We start from the raw sequence: 20,078 nt of genomic DNA, 5'->3' as shown, positions 1-20,078 counted from the left end.
ATGCTATCACTTTTAGACATAGTCTAGGGGCTGGAGACATGGTTCAGTGGCTTTGAACACTGGCTGCTCTTCCAGAGGACTGGGGTTCAATTCCCAGCACCCACATGGGAGCTCACAACTGTCTGAAATTCCAGCTCCAGGGGATCCGACACTCTCACACAGAAATACATAGCAGCAAATTACCGATCCACATAAAATAAGTAAATCTTTTTTAAAGAAAGGAATAGTCTAACAATTAATTAAATCAATGGGAATTAGCAATGGGAAGGGAACAGAAGACAGATGGCTGACACTGAGTATTCAGAGGACAAGGTGAAGTGGAAAACACTAAATTCTTAGATTCAGAGAAAGCAACGATGTTGAGTTGCACCTCGTTTGAATCTGAGGCGCTTGCATTCTCATACGGATTTTCTCCTGTGATGTAAAAATGAAAATGAGTATGATTCGTGACGTTTCTCTTGCAGACTCCTTAAACTCTTACATCTCAAAGTATAAGAAATAAAAAAAAGTTGGAGATGCAGTTGACTTAGTGGCATGCTTGAAGCCCTGGGATCCACCCCAGCAACAGACAAACTACACATCTTGGCATACATTTGTAATTGCACGTAGCACTCATTCAGGAAGAAGATGCAGGAGTATAGAAAACATTTGAGGTCAATCCCTGAGTACATCAAGTTTGAGGCCGACCTTGGCTACATAAAACCTTGGTTCCAAAAAACAAACAAACAAACAAAACCTTTTTTTAAAAATCTTGATCACAATGCTGGACCAAATTCACATTACAACAGCATCTTCCTTGCTGAACAAAAATACCTTCGACAGGAAGCTGGCCAGGCAGCTCTCTTTAACAGACAAATAAATGAGATCTGGTGCCCTCTTCTGGCCTGCAGGTGTACATGCAGGCAGAACACTGTATACGTAATAATAAATAAAAAACAATTTTTTTAATGTCAAAACTATCTATAGGCAAAATGGCTGCTGGCAAGGTAGAGAAGACCATTCCCCTAATCTCACTATTTGCAGTTTTCAAAGCCCAAACAGCTCTGTGCTGAGTTGCCACAGAGGACACTCAATCATCTAGCTGGATAACTATGCTCTTGTGGGTCTTATTTCAGAATGTGTACCTCAATAATGGGAGTATAGATTACATTCCAGAGATTTCAGTTCTACTGAGCTGAGTAACAGTGCCTATAGAGAAAATGATCGTTTAAAAAGTAAGTAATTGGTATGTACAAGCTTTCTCATTTTATAGAAAGAATTATTTCAGATCCCAAAATGTAATAGCAATAATTTTCAGCCCTGGCACTTTTATTTTACATTGGCACTCTTTTGTGTCCATTTTTGCTCCAACTGGGGTTGCTGTTCATATATGATTGGAGAAAACTGGTTCTGAACCCACTGCACACACATGCCATTTAGCCCACACTAAAGGGTCACGGCAAATAAACTGCTTTAAGGAGCAAATGCTTCCATTCTCCTGCTTTCCTAAATAGAAACAGGAGGCAAAAGCCATGCACATGTAAAAATGAAAAAGAAAAGAAATGTCAACCAAGAAGAACATATCACCAACTCCCTGCCTGCCACCTAGGGAAGAAATGGACTAAATGGGTAATGATAGCTATCGTCGTGGAGTGCTTACTGTTTGCCAGTCATGCTGCACAAGACATTTAAATGCATTGCTAGTCTTCAAAACAAACCTCCAAAGTTGCTATTATGTGCAGTAAACTTTGAACCCATACCCAGATCTAGCCAATGGACAGGACATTCTCCACAGTTGAGTGGAGAGTGGGGTCTGACTCTCACACGAACTCTGGTGCCCCATATTTGACCACGTCCCCTGGAGGGGGAGACCTGGTGGCACTCAGAGGAAGGACAGCAGGTTACCAAGAAGAGACTTGATACCCTATGAGCATATACAGGGGGAGGTAATCCCCCTCAGGAACAGTCATAGGGGAGGGGAATAAGGGGAAAATGGGAGGGAGGGAAGAAGAGGAGGATACAAGGGATGGGATAACAATTGAGATGTAATATGAATGAATTAATAAAATATATATTTTAAAAGTCTCATCTTTTAAATAATGTATTAATTTATTTACTTTATGTGTATGGATATTATGTCTGCATGTCCAACACCTAAAGTATGCCTTGTGCACATGAAGGCCAGAAGAGGGCATCAGATCGCCTGGGATTATAATTACAGAGGGCTGTGAGGTGCTATTTGAGAGCTGGGGGTCCAACCAGGGTCCTCTGGAAGAACAGCCAGTGCTCTCAAGTGCTGAGCCATCTCTCCGTCCCCCAAAGCCTCATTTTAAGATCAAGAAATAAGCTGAAGGCAATAAGCAGGCAGGCATGCTCTCCTTCAAGAATCCCCTATTAAATAACCACCAGGTGCCAGGCACTGTCTCACTCTGGAGCAGAGTGGAGCATAGATTCAGAAAAGGTTCCAGAGCACAGCGATCTGGTCTGCTACCCTTCGGATAGGACATGTGACACTTGTGCTATGAAAACCACACTCAAATAGCTCTCATGCAATTATTAGCTAGACATAGCTTGACAGTCTCCTTTCTTCCCAAGCCACAGCAAGAACATTCATAATCATTTGGGGGGAAAAAGTTCATTGTTTTTACAGTCTGAAATTTTGTTCAATTCTTATTTTATGTGTATTTGTATGTCTGACTGTGTGTATGGGCACCAAATGCACGCAGGCCCCTGCAGAGGTTTGAAGTGGTGCCAGGGCTCATAAGTGCTGAGCACTCTGTCTAGCCTCTATGGTCTGAACTTAACAGCAATGCTTCCTTTTAGCAATTATCTCATTGAGAGTTTCCTATGGCTGGTGTGTGGGACAGACAAAATAATGTTTTGTTGTGAGTCTCAGGTCCAGCCACAAGATGGATGGAACTCTAGGAGTGTAATTTTTTCCCTTTCAGTCTGAAAGCCAGATATGCCATACCATCTATAAACAGCAATGGCTTAGGACATTCAAATGATTGATGTGCTTCCTTGAAAATGTTATGATTTAAAAGGTAAAGCTAATAAAAGGGTAATTCTGAAATCATCAGAAAGAAAATTCCTATTAGATTACAGCCGAACAATATAGTATATTGTTCTTCAATGAATGTACAGTATGAAAACTTTACATATACCAAGACTAATAAATACGAAATCCTTCTTTTGCTAACACATATTGGAGCCTTTTTCCAATCCATTGCAATGCACCAAACATCTAGTGAATTCCTATTTGGATCCTCTCTGCATGGGAACGTACAGCTCCTTACCTTACTTTTTTAAAAAAGAAAACGGAAAAGCAGTATGCCCCTGAAATTACAGCAATAGAAGGCTGAGGCTAGAGAGTACCAAGTGTGAACCCAGCGTTAGCTACACAGAGAGACCTTGCCTTTAAAAACAAAACATGTACTCCTCCATTGCTGGTGGGAGTGCAAACTTATACAACCAATTTGGAAATTTATCTGGTGCTTTCTCAGAAAATTGGGAATAGCTCTACTTCAAGACCCAGCTATAGCACTCCTGGATATATATACCTGAAAGATGTTCAACCGTACAACAAAGACATTTGCTCAACTATGTTCACAGATGCTTTATCCTTAATAGCCAGAACCTGGAAACAACATAGATGTCCATCAACCAAAGAACGGATAAAGAAACTGTGGTTCACTTACACATTAAAGGATAATCATGCTACAATCCATGAACCCTGAGGTACACAGGTTGGTGTTCTTGTGAGACTTTCAACAGTGGGAGGGGCCTATCCCTGACCTTTTTACCTATTTATGGGGCACTCTTTTTGTCCTACTGGGTTTCCTCATCCAGCCTTGATATGAAGGCTTGTGCCCAGTCTTATTATATCTTGTTAGCCCATATTAAGTGGTGGGTATACCTGGGAGGTCTTTTGGGGGGTGTGGATCTGGAGGAAAGAGGACGTGGGGGAGGGACTGGAAGGAGTGGAGAGAGGGGAAACTGTGGTTGGAATTTAATGTATGGGAGAAGAATAAAAGGCTTTTTTTTTTAAGAAGAAGACAGATGTGGTGGCACACGATTTTAATCCCAGTACTTGGGAGCCAGAGGCAGGCAGATCTCTGTGAGTTCAAGGGCGGCCTGGTCTTCAAAGCAAGTCCCGGACAGCCAAGATAACACAGAGAACCCATGTCTCAAAAAATTTAAAAGAGAAAGAAAGAAAAATAAGTAAAAATAAAATAGGCCTTGGAAGTTCCAGCACTCAGGAGACAGCTGTAGGCCAATCTCTATGAGTTCCAGAGAGAGAGAGAGAGAGAGAGAGAGAGAGAGAGAGAGAGAGAGAGAGAGAGAGAGAGATTATGCTTAAGGAAAGAAGCAAAATGGCAAGACACTAAAGGTTATATATTCTAAGTTTCCATTGATAAGAAATACAAGGAAAAGTGAATATATTCTAAGAAAATAATGTCTTTGAACAATGGATGCACTTTGCCCACTCTCCTTTAACAGAACTTCCCTTGTATGCATGAGGCCCTGGGTTCCAGCTTCATTAGCCCTGCTAATACTTTTTTAAGTATTATTTAAGGGGGTAAGGGTGTATATTTTGAAGTGTGAAGAACATGGAAGAGCTCGCCTTATTGGTCATGTGGGAGAATAAAATCTTCCTGCTGGAAAACAATAAAATCCAATCCTTTTGAATGCATAGCAGAGCTGGTAGGAAACCGAAGGAATTCTGGAAGCTGAAACTGCAATGGGCAAATATACTGAGGGAGAAGCCGGTTGTGCATAGCTCTTGCACCCTGGCAATCTGTCAATTTCCAAGTAACTGAGAGTTGTGTTGCTATTTTTGTTTACAGTGCTGTAGAACAAACCCAGGTGAAATACTGTACTGCTGAGCTACACTTCCATCCCAAAAGCTTAGTGTTAACGGACACACACTCCAAAGGATTTAAATCCTACAGCTTTGGGAACTAGAGCAGAGAAAATATAGACTATCATATGCATTATCTACTGGAAAACAGTGGGGTTTTTTTCTTATAGAATGTAAAACACACAACATGTAAAGGAAATTTCTTTCACCAAAGACCTGACTTTAAAAAAAAAAGTGATGAGTGGTTTGAGAGTGTAGCTCCTTGGCAGAGGACAAGGTCCTAGGTTTAATTCCCCAGCACCAACATTTTTGAAAAAGCAAGTAGGCAAGCCACAGGTGAAGATATAAAACTAACATAAAATTAATAACTATGTAAAGGATATAATAAAGGAGTATAAGTCACTACAAAAAAAGACAAACCTTATAAATAGGAAAAAATAACAAAAAGCAGCCATTAAAGAAAAGAAATAAAAGCTGGGCTTGGTGGCACACACTTTAATCCCAGCCCTTAAGAAGCAGAGGCAAGTGGATCTCTGTGAGTTCGAGGCCAGCCTGGTCTAAAAAATGAGTTCCTGGACAGTCAGGGCTACACTACATGAAGAAATCTTGTCTCATAAAGACAAAAGAAATAAAATAATCAATAACTATTTTAAAAGATGCTGTACTGCATTTGTAATGTAAATTTTAAAGGCAGTTCAACAACCACTTTTCTGTACCTTTTTTCAAGATAGGGTCTCTTCAAGGCATGTCATGCCCAGCAGTAGTTGACCAACAGAATGACTTTTTGTCTCTTTTTCTGTTTGCTCTCATTTTTATTTTTTGGAGAGTTCTTATTGGTCTTCTACTTGTTTATCATAATTTCGGTTTTGATTTGTGGAGAGTTTTTTGTGTGGATTTATGTATTTGTTTTCTTTGTTTTTAGAGAGTGTAAGAAAGTACACAAAGTTGGATAATGAGGTAAGGAGGGTCTGGGAGAATTGGAGGAGAGGAAAACATGATAATTGTATAAAATTTCTTTAAAATATTGTATTAGTATTTATTTACATGTACATGTGTGCATGTCTGTATATGTGCATGTGCCTGAGGTTAGGGGCACCCGCTGGAGCTGGAGTTACCAGCAGTTGTGAGCTGCCTCATGTGGGTGCTGGGTATTGAACCCAGGTCCTCTGCAGGGACAATACATGTTCTCCAGCCCCAAACAGACATTTGTGTGTTTACTTTATTTTTGGTCATGAGACAGGGTTTTTGTTTTGTGGTGTTTTGAGACATGAGATTAAAGGCATGTGCCACCACCACTGGGATGGAATTCTTTTAAATTAAAAAAAAGGAGGGGGGAGGCCAGGAAAGGTGGCTCAGAGATTAAGAGCACTGGCTGCTCTTCCAATGGACCTGAGTTCAATTCCCAGCAACCACATGGTGGTTCACAATCTTCTATAATGAGATCCGGTGCCCTCTTCTGATGTGCAGGCACACATGCAGCTGCCTGTATAATCCACTGTATGTATAATAAATAAATACATCTTTAAAAAAAAAAACAAGATAGGGTCTCATGTAGCTCCAGTTTGCTTTGAACGTACTATGCAGCTGGGGGTGGCTTTGAGCATCTGACTGTCCTGCTTCTACCTTCAGTTTGGCTTATGTGGTGCTGAGGAATGAACATAGAACTTTGGGCCAGCACTCTCCCGACTGAGCTTGCTTCAATCAACCTATCATTTGATAATTTAAACAGCATCTTAAGATTTATTTTTAAGTATGTGGGAGCGGGGAGAATGCCCCTGGAACTTTAGATCCCCTGGAACTGGAATCATAGCTGCTTATTAGCTGCAGATATGGGTGGGGAAAATTATACTCAATTGTACTCAGGTCCTCTAGAAGAGCAACAAGGGCTCTCAACCATTGAGAGAGAGAAAAAAAGACCCTAAACAGTATTTTTTTTTAATCTGGCATTAGCCAGTGCCTATATATGCAATATGATAATTACAGGTGAGTTTTAGGCTTAGATTTGACTCTTACCACAGGATTACTTTGCGTTTTTCACAAAGCATGTATTTTGAAAGACAAAATTATATCAGCAATTACTACAAGATGAAATAGAGCTAAACAATAATCAAAATTAAGAATCAATATGAGAAGCTAGGCGTGGTGGGACATGCCTGTGATCCCAGCACTCTGGGATGCAGAGGCAGGGGTACTTCTGTGAGTTTGAGGCCAGCCTGGTCTACAAAGTGACTCTAAGGCAGCCAGGGCTACTGGGATTACAGGCGTGCACCAAGCCCAGCCCCATTAAACCTTTTTTTTTTTTATGCTTCCTTTTCTTTTTTTATTTATTATAATTTATTCATATTACATTCTAATTTTTATCCCTTCACTCTTATCTTCCCATTCGCACCCTCCCTCTATTTTCTGCCCTATTCCCCTTTCCTACACCTCTGACTCTGGCAGGGAGCGATGCCCTCCTCCCCCACCCTCTGATTACAGTCTATCAGGCCTCATCAGGATAGCCTGCATCCCCAATCTTTAAATTAAAAAAAAGACTCAATATGAGTTACATAATATAAATAGTATAAAATAAGATACAAATTATTAAATGTGACAAGTAAAAGATCAAAGAAATTCTGAGATGGCCTTCAAGCCTCTAGCTGGAAAGCGGGGGTGCGTCCCGTTAATTTCAGCAGTACATGAGAGGAGGAGGCAAGCTGAAGCAGGATTGTCACAAGTCTGCAAACAGTCTAGGCTACAGTGAGTGCCAGGCCAGACTGAAATTCTGAAAGCCTGCTTGTCTTTTAAAAAGGGAAGAAAAGAGTCATGCACCATATCAAAACAAATGGCTGGAAGTATTGCCTGAGTACCTGCTATGCAATTGTCATCACTGTACCAAAGCACTGAGGTTTCCACAGCATACAATAAGGAAGAACGTCCAAGTTTGAGAAGAAGAGATGGATATGAGACCTTCAGATGCTCAGCCTTCATGTGTGCTTTGGAATGAACCAAGGGATGAAGTGGAATTTTAGAGGAAGTTGAGGAATAGAAGGAAGGAATGAGATGATAGAAGAACAGGCTGCAAGGCAGTAATCCATCTTTCAACACAATTTCATTGTTGTTTAGTGTATCCATCAGCCACTCTAATAATTCATGTGTCCAAGCTAAAAGCCAGGTCCCATTAATGTCAGCTACAGAAGCCAGTTAGGCATTAACATAGATACTGGGGCAGGAGGCAGGGAAGTGTTCTTTATCTAGAAGCAGAAGGCAATTCCGGCCCAGAGTGATGAATGTTACAATTGTAACATTGTGGGAGCAATGAGCATGCAGTAAAAAGACATCCAGAACTAACTGATTAAAAAAAAAAAAATTCACGCAGAAGAAATGAGAAGCAAGCAGCTTTTCTAGCCTTGTCCTTGAACACTACCTCTGGGGAAGGACCCTTCTGGAAACCGCTTAGGGCTCTAAAGGATTTGAAGGTGGTCCAGTCAGCTCAGTCAGTCCTGGACCAGACACATTTGCATGGGCTGGAAATGAAAAGGTAGTCTTTGTAAGCACTGATATTCTCATGCATGTGTGTGTGCATATAGTGCAATGACATGCAAAAAAAAGCATTGTGATGCAAATGAAAGTTCTTTAAAACCTAGAAAAAGGTAAAACCTGCGCTGGCACCCAGCTTTTTATATTCCTCCAGTTCTAAATTGATTAAATCTTTAAAATTTACAAATGATAAAGGTCTTTGCTAAATGCAAAAGCTATGTTAAAGAAGCATTGTTCTTTCAGAAATGTGTTTGCATCATCTTCAAAATGATTGTCAGGGAAAAGCTATTTATAGCCAAAGAATTTTCTTCTTTGGATAATTCTGAAAGCATGCCTTGAAAACAAAACAAGTTGGACATGGCGGCACCTATTCCAGCACTCCCGAAGGCTGAAGTGGGAGGGTTTTCCGTAAGATCAAGGTTAGTCTGCACTACAGTGATTACCAGGTCAGCCTGGGGTAGACTGAGACCCTGTCCCAAAAAACAAAAGCAAAGAAAACAAAAGCACTGAGGAGGGAAAAAGGAAAGGGAAGGGAAGTAAAGGAAGAAAGGAAGGAAAAGAAATGAAACCAAGATAACTCTCTCCAGCACACAATTTTATTTTATTTATTTACTTTTCATGTTTTTTTTTTTTCAGAATGGGTCTCTATGTAGCCCCAGATGTCCTGGAACTCATTTATAGACCAGGCTGACCTCAAACTCACAGAAATCCACCCAGTTGCCTCTTAAGTGCTGGGATTAAACATGTGTGTCACCATGCCCTCCTACCTTTACATTGTTTCTAGGCTTGAGTCTCCTCAGGCCAGATTTGCAGGTTTGCAAGCAACAATGCCTTTACCCTCTGAACCACCTTGCTGGTAGTTTTTGTTCTCCTTCTCAACTTACATTGCTAAAGAATAGTTGGTGGCATGACGTTAGAAACTGTGTGCTAGTAAAATAACATATCTAACGCAATAAAGCACTTTTCTCATCTCCATCAGCATTCGTGACCACACACACACACACACAGAGAGAGAGAGAGAGAGAGAGAGAGAGAGAGAGAGAGAGAGAGAGAGAGAGAGAGAGACTCTTTTTATTTGATGTCTATGACTGTTTTACCTGCATGTCTGTGAGCCACGTGCATGCTATACCTACTGTCTGTGGAAGCCAGAAGAGGTCATCAGATTCCCTTCGGAGTGAAGTGATAGGCCACTGCGGGCAGTCGGGTGGGTGCTGGTAATTGTAGCTGGTTCCTCCGGAAGAGCAAGTGCACTGAACCACTGACCAATCTCTCTATTCCAGGGATTGCTTTTTTATTCGTCTGAATCATCACCGCTCAGTACCCACAGTGTAAACGAGTCCAGCCACGCTTGGACATGAGCTTAAAGATGTAAGCATAGGGGCTGGAGAGATGGCTCGGAGGTTAGGAACACTGACTGCTCCTCCAGAGGTCCAGAGTTCAATTCCCAGCAACCACATGGTGGCTCACAACCATCCAGAATGAGATCTGGTGCCCTCTTCTGGCCTGCAGGTGTACATGCAGGCAGAGCACTGTATATATAGTAATAAATAAATCTTTAAAAAAACAAAATTAGAAAAAAACTGTAAGGATAATCAAAAGCATAATAGTTACAGGCACCAACTAAACATTCAAAACATATTAAGTATTAATTACAGTCACCTATCTTAAAGTTTTCATTATAACATCTGACCTTTTGAGGACAGCTATTTCAAGCACAAGCTATAAAAGTAGGCAAGATGGCCCACTAAAGTCAAAACCCACACTACCCATGTACTCTGTGGCTATTCATTGCTTTTTGGGCTTAGAGAATCCAATTTTGAAATGCAGAGCATCTGCAACAGCAAATCCAATTAAGATGGTTTACTCTGGTTTATAATGCATGTGGGAGAACACACAATATCAGTTAGTGGTACTTCTAAGATTACAACAAAGGATGCCAAACTGACCCTCTTTTGTAAATTAACAGTGTAAAATGACATAATCAAATGATGAGACTTGCAAATGCAAATTCAAAAATGCCCCAACATATGCATAGTCCCTCTAAATGGCGTCAAGAAAGCTAAGAATAACTATGCCTCATCACACCAGTTCATTTTTTTAATAGAAGAAATATTTTTTAAATAACTCTGAGGTTTTCCTTGTCAACAGACTGAGTTCTCAATAGCTAAGGTGTCAGCTAATTAGCCAACAGGCACAGGACTGCAAATGAAGACCCTAAGGAGCAGAGAACTTGCAGTAGCCTTGAATCTAAACACAAGACCTGATGCTGACTTAGCTGAACTATGTTTTGAAGAAGCAGGCACAGTTCAATGTCTATCAGACTTCCCAACCACAAAGATATTCAAAATCCATAATGTAGCAGCAGGTGAACTTTCTCCTTTACCTAGAAACTTTACAAAGAATCATCAATAACTTTGGGGGGGGTTCAAGACAGGGTTTCTCTGTGTAGCTTTGACTGTCCTGGACTCACTCTGTAGACCAGGCTGGCCTCGAACTCACAGTGATCCACCTGCCTCCGCCTCCCAAGTACTGAGATTAAAGGCATGTACCATCACGCTAGGCCATCAACAACTTATTAAGAATAACCTCTGATTCAGGAAGACAGGACACACTCAGGATACCAGCATTCAGGAAGGCTGATAAGAAGATCATGAGCTGCTTTTTGAGACCCTTCCTCAAATAATGAGGAAAAGAGTATATGAAATCCCTGTTCTATATAAAGCATAGCTCAGTGGTAGACTACATGCTTGGCATGCCCTGGCCTCTGATTCCACTCCTTATCACACAATAAATAAATTCGTGCCCATAAAAGATTACAGAAAAATATCCACAGCTTGAGCCACAAAAGAAGTTTTAGGCCAGCCTATAAAATATACTTTAAGCCGGGTTTGGTGGCGCAGGCCTTTAATCCCAGCACTTGGGAGGCAGAGGCAGCCTCTGAGTTCAAGGCCAGCCAGGCCATGTCAAAAAACTTATATATATATATATATAAGTTTATATATATAACTTTATATATATATAAAGATCCTATCCCAAATAAGTAAACAAACTCCCTAAATTGACCTATAGGTTCTAAGCAATTCCTAGCATATTCTAACTAGATTTTTATACACAAATTTAAGCTAATGATAAAAGATAAAATTCTGAAGATTGGTAAAGGAGCCAGAAGAGGCAAAATAATCATTTTATTACTTTTATTTTTATTTATTTTGAGCAGAACTAGAAAGATGACTCAACAATTGAGAGCACTTCCTGTGGCCAGACATGGCAGCACCTTAATCCTAGCAGAGACAGAGACAGGCAAATCTCAGAGAATTCCAGGGCTGCCTGGACTACAGGCTCCAGGTTTAGGGGTTCAGTGAGAGACCCTGTCTCAAAAAACAAGGTGGAGAGCTACAGCAGAAGATATCCAAAATCAACATCTGACCTCCATCTGTACACACATGTGCACCCATGCAAACACACACAATTCACATGCATTAATAAAAAGGAAGACATCCCAGACTAATTATTTCTATTTTTCAGGTAATTTTGCAGATTTTGGTTACAATGTTCCATTGTTTACAGTATATCAAAATGAACAGTGAAGGATGGGGCCGGGAGCAAGAGACAGTAAATGACAGTAAAAAAAAAAAAACCTCACAGGAGCAAGAAGTGACAGTTAACAGAGAGAAAGGATATATGAAAAGATTAAACAAAGCAGACATTATAAATTAAAAGGCAGAGAGATCTGTACCCATTTGCTATAGAGGCAAAGAGCCTCCAGTGGAACTCCCGAGCACTGTATACATCATATTAAAGTAACTGATGCTGTCCTAAAGACAGTCTTGAGTCATCAGAAAAGGATGCAATTATTTCCAGGTTCAGGAGTCTGGAAGGTGAGTATTCATTTTGAAAAATGGTTAGAATTTTGAGAAGAAAAATAAGCCAGTCAGTGCTGAGTCTTGGTTTCCCAGAGACTGCTTGGTTTCTCAGAGAAGTTTGGCATGGGAAACATTCAACAAAGTGGTCTAGAGGTGAGGATGTAGTGGGAAATATTCAACAAAGTGATTTAGAGGTAAGGATGTAGTGCAGTTGGCAAAGCACTTGCCTAGCATGCATGAAAGCCTGGGTTTGGTCCATAGCACCACATTAAAAACAGCAATGGTGGCTTATACATGTATTCCCAGCAATGGGAAAGCGAGGGTAAGAAGATTATGAATTCAGGGTCATCCTCAACTACATAGAACTTTTCAGGGCAGCCTGGGCTACATGAGGCTGGTTTCAAAAAACAAAATATTTAGCCTCATAAAACACCCATTATCCTTAGAATACATTTTACAACATTGTGCGAGATATACAAATAAATGTTGCCATGTATACGTTACTTGAACTAAAACTTAATGATGTCAAATTGCAGTTGAAAGAAAACTGTACATGAACAGGTTTCCACAGCTCTTAAAATCTTAGTTGGGTGAGGTACTGTTAGATTAATAGTTTATATTCTTCACTGAGTGTAAAATATTTTTCCTCTCCATAATTAGATAAGGTAGCATATGAGAAGGGAAAACCATAAAAGCAAGCTCAAGAGAAAAGGTTGTAATAAACATGTTGCTGTTTATTATTCAGGCCGAGCTTTCAAGATAGCCCATAGAAAAGTAGATTTAATTAATGAACTTCAGTTAAGAGAAGACAGGAAAAGATTAGGTTTACTTCTCCCTACTTCTTCCCAGATCTGGGCCTCTTAATCATTTCCACCTGAATGTTCCTCAAAAATCCCACACTCCGTACTGAACTCCATGGTCTGGCATATGATCTCAGCTGTAGGTAGCATGTACTTAGCATGTGTGAGGCTCTGGGCTCCACTCTAAACACTGAAATTAAATGATAAAACACCTGGCACCCCAACTTGCCCTTCCTCTTCCACTCCGAGTCTTCGCTTTGTTTAGTCTTTTTCTATCTGTCTCAAACTCTCAGAGATCTCCCTGCTTGTTCCTTCCCAGTACCACACCTGGCTTCCATTCCCAGTCTCTCTCTCTCTCTCTCTCTCTCTCTCTCTCTCTCTCTCTCTCTCTCTCTCTCTCTCTCTTGAGATCTTGAGATAAGGTTTCTCTGTGTAGCCCTGGCTGTCCTGGAACTTGCTCTGTAGACCAGGCTGGCCTTGAACTCAGGGATCCATCTCTCTGTCTTCCAAGGTGCCACCACCGTCTGGCCCCCTTGGTTTTTCAAGACAGGGTTTCTCTGTGTAACCATGGCTGTCCTGGAACTAGCATTGTAGAGCAGGCAGCCTCAAACTTTGTAGACCAAGATAGCCTCAGACTTACAGAGATCCATGTGCCTGTGCCTTCCTATCGCTGAGACTAAAGACATGTGCCACCATACCAACCTGCTCTAGTCATTTTTAAAATCATGTATAATTCTGTAAACAAACTATAGTCTCCCTTTCTGCTTTGTTTTTGTCCATGTTATTTTCTAAGTCTAGAACACCTTCTCTGACTCTGCCACACTCCATTCCCATGCCTTGGCCACTTGGAAACTGTTTAATTAACTCCTCATGCCTTGTACATCCCTCTTATCTTGAGACCTTCCCACTCCAGAAACAAAACTCTATCAGTCATCTCTGGGCTGCCTCACAAGAGAACCTGTGCACACACATAACCATGTAATAAGTGATCTTTCAAAAGGTTCTTCGTGGCAACAAAAAGTTTTCTGAGCACACTTGTAGATATGTCAATAGTTTAAGTATATAATATCTTTTTTGCATTTAAAGTTATAAGCTATGTGGGATAGTACACACCTTAACCCGAACACTTAGAAAGTGGAGGCAGGACGATCCAGAATTTGAGATCAGCCTTGGGATCTGTCAAAAAGCCAAAGGAGTGAGATGGCTCATCAGGTAAGAGTGCATGATGGCAAGCCTGGCTACCTGAGTAGCCAGCCACATGGCAGAAGGAAAGAACAGATTCTTGTAAATTACCCTTTACCTTCCACATATGTGCTAAGGCACATGATCCCACACATACACACACAAAAGACAAAAAAGTATAATTTTGAAAAAAATAAAATTATAATACAAGCTGTACATGGTATTACAAATCTGCAGTTTCAGGTACTCTGGAGGTTGAAGCAGATCATTTAAGCCAGAAGTTCAAAAGCAACCTGGGCAATTTTAAAAATACCTATATCAAAAACAAAAAATAATAAAGTTATAATATCCTAGAGTGTGTGCTCCAGCCACAGATGTACTTATCTTCATGGGCAGCTAACTGCTGAAAACACTGAAAGACAAGTAAGAGCTGCCAGTCCCTCCACCCCCTACTGCATCCCTACCCCCACCCCCATCCCCACCTCCACCCCCACCCCCACCCCCACTAAAGCACAGCACAGTGAGTGGTATCATTTAAGTGCTAGAATGTGTGGATGTGTTGCAATGCCAGAGAGACTGGGGAATGGCAGCGTAAAAACAACCTGGGCTTTTAGAAACTTCCAAGGATCAAGAAAAATAACCTAGAACAAAGAGAAATGCCTGGCAATAGATACATCTCCTTGTATTTCTTCTCTCTCTCTCTCTCTCTCTCTCTCTCTCTCTCTGTGTGTGTGTGTGTGTGTGTGTGTGTGATGAAATGGGTATTTGTCCACTAGGATTGTAGCTCAGAAGTAAAGCATTGCATTTAATCCCAGCACTTGAGGCAGAGACAGGCAGATCACTGTGAGTTCAAGGTCAGCCTGGTCTACCAAGCAAGTCCAGGACAGCCAAGGCTACACAGAAAAACCCTGTCTCGAAAAACAAAAAAGAAAGAAAGAAAGAAAGAAAGAAAGAAAGAAAGAAAGAAAGAAAGAAAGAAAGAAAGAAAGAAAAGAAGTAAAGCATTTGCCTAGCATCATGCATCCACAGGCCCTGGGGGATCAATCACCAGTACCTCTTTCTCTCATATCTATACGTGTGTGTGTGTGCGCGCACGCGCACAGACGTGCATGTGGGTGTGTTAGGAGTGGGTACACATGGGAGTGTCCTAATCCCGCACTGAGGATTATTTCGAGGCCATGCTAAGCTACAAAGCAAGCCTCTATTTCATTTGTAAGTGTTTTTTTCTATGACGTTCGTTTTTAGCTCTCACTGCACACAGCCTGTGCACAGGTTTCCCATTGGTTTCTTTTGTGGCCTCCCAAATCCATTTAGATTGCTCTTAAACCCTGAAGGAGTGTGTGCCCCACTGCCACACTTCCCTTAATGATTTATTATTACATGCAGAAAATAACATTGACCACTTCCAAACAAAATACTCAAGACCAAAGGGTTCTTTGTTACCAAGCTTTAGATAGAGCCCTGAGCTTCCTGTGGTTTAATCAAAGACGGCACGACCTCCTTCCAATTCGTGGTCAGCTTCGAACAAGAAGTGGAATTTGGAACACGCACTGTGGCTACCAGATTTGAGAAAAGAAAAGGTGCACCAAGTCTAGTTTTTCATTCCCAAGTTCCCAATACAAGGAGCATCATTGGGTGAGCATTCGTGGGCAGCAGCTGCAGCACCTGGCAGATATTCCTGGACTCCCAGTGGTCCTATTGGAACATTAAAGTCCTTGGACCCTCCGAATGCTCTGTGATAACACCAAGCCCAGCAATTCCAACTTGCTCAACATCAACCCCACCCCCACCGCCACCCCACCCCCTGCTTTGCACCACGTTTAAGCCTTTACCAAAATACAGTGGCAGCAGTGAGAGATTTGTTAGCTTTGGTTTTGTCCCTCCAAGACAACTAAAAAAGAGCTTTTTGCCTTTGTAGTAAGAGCCGCAGAGAGGCAGGAAACTCATGAGACCAAGCTGGAAAGATGTGGCGGTCCTGGTGGAAAAGTCCAAATCCTTGGCAGTAGTTGCCTACAAACTCCTCCTCCAACAGCAGGCCCGCGACTTTCAGAATCCGAGAGCCTTTTTGACTTGGTCCTAGCACGTGTTAATGAAACAAACAACAACTGGCCACAGAAGTAAATAAACCTCGCTTTTTAAACTACAGGGAGTGTTTAAGAGAAGTGCATCCTCACCCTCAGGGAGGCTAGTAGGAAGGTCCCTTGTGTTCCCAACTTCACCAGGAAGGCGCCTATGTGAGTGGAAAGTGGGTAGGGGGCATGAAACGGTATCACCTTACCTGGTGGGACTTCTGGAGGTCCGCCCGCGGGACTTGAGCGGAGTTGAGAGACACACACACCCTCAGCACGGCAGCTGGCCAGGGGAACCAAGGAAAACAGCCTACAAGCTAGGAGCACCACCGCAGGGGGTGGTGATTAGAGAGTGATGTAGGGAAGAAAATAAGAGGTAGGGGGGAGAGCAGGAAAACACTCAGAGCCTGGGGAGGACAAAGTGCACCAACTCCCCCCACCCCCAGCAGGCTGGGGAGGGATCCTGGAAGAGGGGAGAAAGAGCTCAGCTTCCCAGGCCACCGGGTGGGAGTGCACCGGGAAATAATACTCACCTGCAAGGAAGACTGCCTGCAGCAAGCCGAGGTAGTTCTTCCCGTACTTCTCCGCGATCCTAACGCGATGCAGAGCCATGGCCATGTCCACCTGTACTGGGACCGCCTGCGTGAAAGGCACAAAAGTGCAGTTCCTGGTCCGGGGAGCCTGGGCAATAGCCCTAGGCAAGTTCCTGAACCGCAGACACCGCGAGGCCACGGCCAGAGCGGGAGATAGAGAGGACTCCGCACGGGCTGGCCCTGCTTCTGCCATCCTCAAGCCCGACTCGCCGGTTTGGGACCCCAACCTCAACCGGCCCCTGCGGGACTCTGGCCCTCAAGCAGCCCGCCTGTTCCAGCACAGACGCGGCCGGCCGGAAGGGTCGCAGCCAGCGCAGCTCTGCGGCTCAGAAGACTAGAGCCCCCTAGCTGGAACCAACAAGCCCCAGAACAGAGAGCGCAGCGCGTCTGGAGCCCAAAAACTTGGAGAGACTTTGGGATTCTGGCAGCAGAGCGCTTCTGCCCTCAGCCACTGAGAGTTGAGAGCAAATCCACTCCCCGTGGGTGTACACCCACGTCTCCGCCTAGTTTCCAGAAGGATGAACAGGGGCAGGACATCAGGATCAGAAGGGACAGCCCCTGCAGAGACGCCCACTGAGTAGGAAAGGCTGGCGCACGTGGTGGGAGGGACGGCCTGACCTCGTACTGGCAGTGGGAGCTGGAGCCAGAGTTCCTTCGTATCCTGCTTCCCTGGGTGGAGTAGAGATGAACAGTGTAGGCACCTGCAGATAACACTGTAGGAGCAGTTTGTTGATGCCAAGAAAGCAGTCCTCGATAGTCGGACAGGGCGGGGCCTGAATGGGCCTTCTCTGACCCTGCCCCCTCACCAGCCTGCAGGGGCTCAAGCGCACTCACTCAATTGTCGACCCTTGTTTCCCAAGGGCTAGGGTCCTGGGAGGCACCGGGCTGCCATCTTTTATAGGTTTGGGTAGTTTGACTGGCTCTGGAAAGGACACAAGAAAACAGAAATAGGCTAGCAGTGAGATGACTCTGAGGGTCCTGGCACTTGCTTGGCCAACCTTACCATTAAGATAAAAAGTAAGAGAAAAGAACTGACTCCTTAAAAGCGTAACCTGACCATTCCATGCGCTGTGCACATACATTATACACAACTAATAATAACCAAAGTAGGGTCTGGAGATACAGATCAGTTGGTAGATAGAGTGCTTTCTTACTATGCACAAGCCCCGGGGTTGCATCCTTGAGGAGATGGGGGGCTCTGGAGGATCAAAGTTATCCGCAGCTACATAGCCCAGTCCAGGCCAGCCTGGGGCTATTTACAAAAGACTCTGTCTCAAAAACACTCACATACGCATTTAAAACCAATAACAACAAAACAAACAAAAACAGGGACCAGCAAAAGAAGGTATCCTCTTGAAGAACCAGGTAGGAAAAGATAGGAGGTCTCAGCTCTTTCCTTATTCTGAGCCCAAAGTTTCCAAGAAAGAAAGAAAAAAAAAAAAAAGCTTAGGGGCTACAGTAGGAAGAATGAGGAGAAGCTCTTAAAGTTACAGCACCATGAATTTGAAGGCCAGGAGGGAGGAGTGGATGGGAGAAACTGGGGGGATAAAAGAGAAGAGAGAAATGTAATTAATGGGAGGCAGAGGCAGGCAGATTGCTGTGAGTTCGAGGCCAGTCTGGTCTACAAAGTGAGTCTAGGAAAGTCAGGGCTACACAGAGAAACCCAGCCCTGAAAAAAAAAAAAAAACCAAAATGAAATAAATAAATAAGAATAAAAGCTATGGCAACTGAAGAGAAGCCAGGGGTGTCAAATTAGAAACATTGGAAGTGTGATCCAGTGTTCCTGTCCTAGGATTTGCCCCAACTTTAATACTGGCAACCTTTATGAGAACTGCAAGCATCACTCTTTTCTTTAGCCATCATCCTTTTCAAAAATTTCTGACCAGGCCAAGCAGGGCAAATAGACTTTAAAAAGCACTTTGTGTGTGGGGAACCACCGATTTGTACCTGAGGAGAGTCACTAACAGGCAAGTATACAATTTGAAATCGTAACTCCTGACTCATGTTAGCCTAGGATTGGCCATGGAAAGTTTGGGCAGCAACAGTGAGGTGGGAGTGCAATATTGATTACTAAATTTCTGTCTTTAGTGTTTATATCATTCAGCCAAGTCTATAAGTATTACTTCTTTTAGGTAGGACAGAGGAAATTAAAATAAGAAAATCTTACTTTACGTATTATAGTAAACTAGATTCAAGTTTTGAGAAAGCAACTCCAACATGCTGAACTTGTAAATAGACATTAAAGTAAAAAGATATCCTTACTACCTACCTTGACTTTGGAGAGGTTCTACAGAATTCAGAAAGTCTCAGAGTTACCAAATGAAAACTCATTTTAGAAAGGGATGTCCTTTGATAGTCTTTATTTAGCGGAGGACTGGGATAGATGCTGGGACTTCCTATTGGGACTCCAGGTGAGAGAGGTATGGGAGAATGGGGTAATGGAAGGACCCAGAGGGTCCTGGAACCCTTCAAGAAGCCTATCAAGTCTGGCGGATCTAGACCCAAGGGTGTCTGCTCAAACTACTGTAACAAACCAAAGACAATGCATGCAGTAAACCTAGGCCCCCTACTCAGATCTACCCAATGGACAGCACATTATCCACAGTTGTATGGAGAATGGGGACTGACTCTGACATAAACTCTGGTGCCCCATATTTGACCACTTCCCCTTGGTGGGGAGGCCTGGTGGCACTCAGGGAAAGAATAAGTAGGTTACCAAGAGGAGACTTGATAGGCTGTGACCATATGGTTGGGGAGGAGGTCCCCCTCTGTCTTAGACCTAGGGGAGGGGAATAGGGTGAAAGCGGGAGGGAGGGAGGAACGGGTGGATACAAGTGATGGGATAACCACTGAGTTGTAATCTGAAAAAAAAAACTATTAATTAAAAAAAAAAGAATAGAGATAAGAGCAACTTTAAATTTTGTGTAATTAAAATTGAATAATTTTAAAAGCCACATCAAATTTTTGAGCTGGCTTTTCTGCTATAGATGTAGGGGACATCATTCACTTTTGTTTGTCTATTTAGCATCTTCATACCACAATGTTCTTATAGAGAACCCGTTTGTCCCACTTTAGGTACCTGTGATACAGCCAAGACTGCTAGCAAATTCTAGATTCAGGGTGGGACTGTGGCCATGGCTTACTAAATTATTATAGTCTGCGTCCTAGGTCACTGAATAGTTTTAAGCCAATGAGATACAATTCTATAACTT

At 42.6% G+C, this 20,078-nt stretch overlaps 1 protein-coding gene across 1 annotated transcript in view; it reads right to left on the bottom strand.

The window, feature by feature from the left end:
• Positions 1-17,280, bottom strand: part of MCF2 (MCF.2 cell line derived transforming sequence) — a 94,051-nt gene extending 76,771 nt beyond the window's left edge. Inside the window, exon 1 of the mRNA XM_084790498.1 lies at positions 16,807-17,280. Within this exon, the coding sequence (XP_084646624.1) occupies positions 16,807-17,059 (253 nt within the window). The 5' untranslated portion in view covers positions 17,060-17,280. The remainder of the gene's footprint in view (positions 1-16,806) is intronic.
• Between the last annotated feature and the right edge of the window lie 2,798 nt (positions 17,281-20,078).

The sequence above is a fragment of the Acomys minous genome (assembly GCF_964271855.1).
Source record: "Acomys minous genome assembly, chromosome: 7".
NCBI classification, from domain to species: Eukaryota; Metazoa; Chordata; class Mammalia; order Rodentia; family Muridae; genus Acomys; species Acomys minous.
This window is presented reverse-complemented; position numbering and strand designations above follow the sequence as displayed.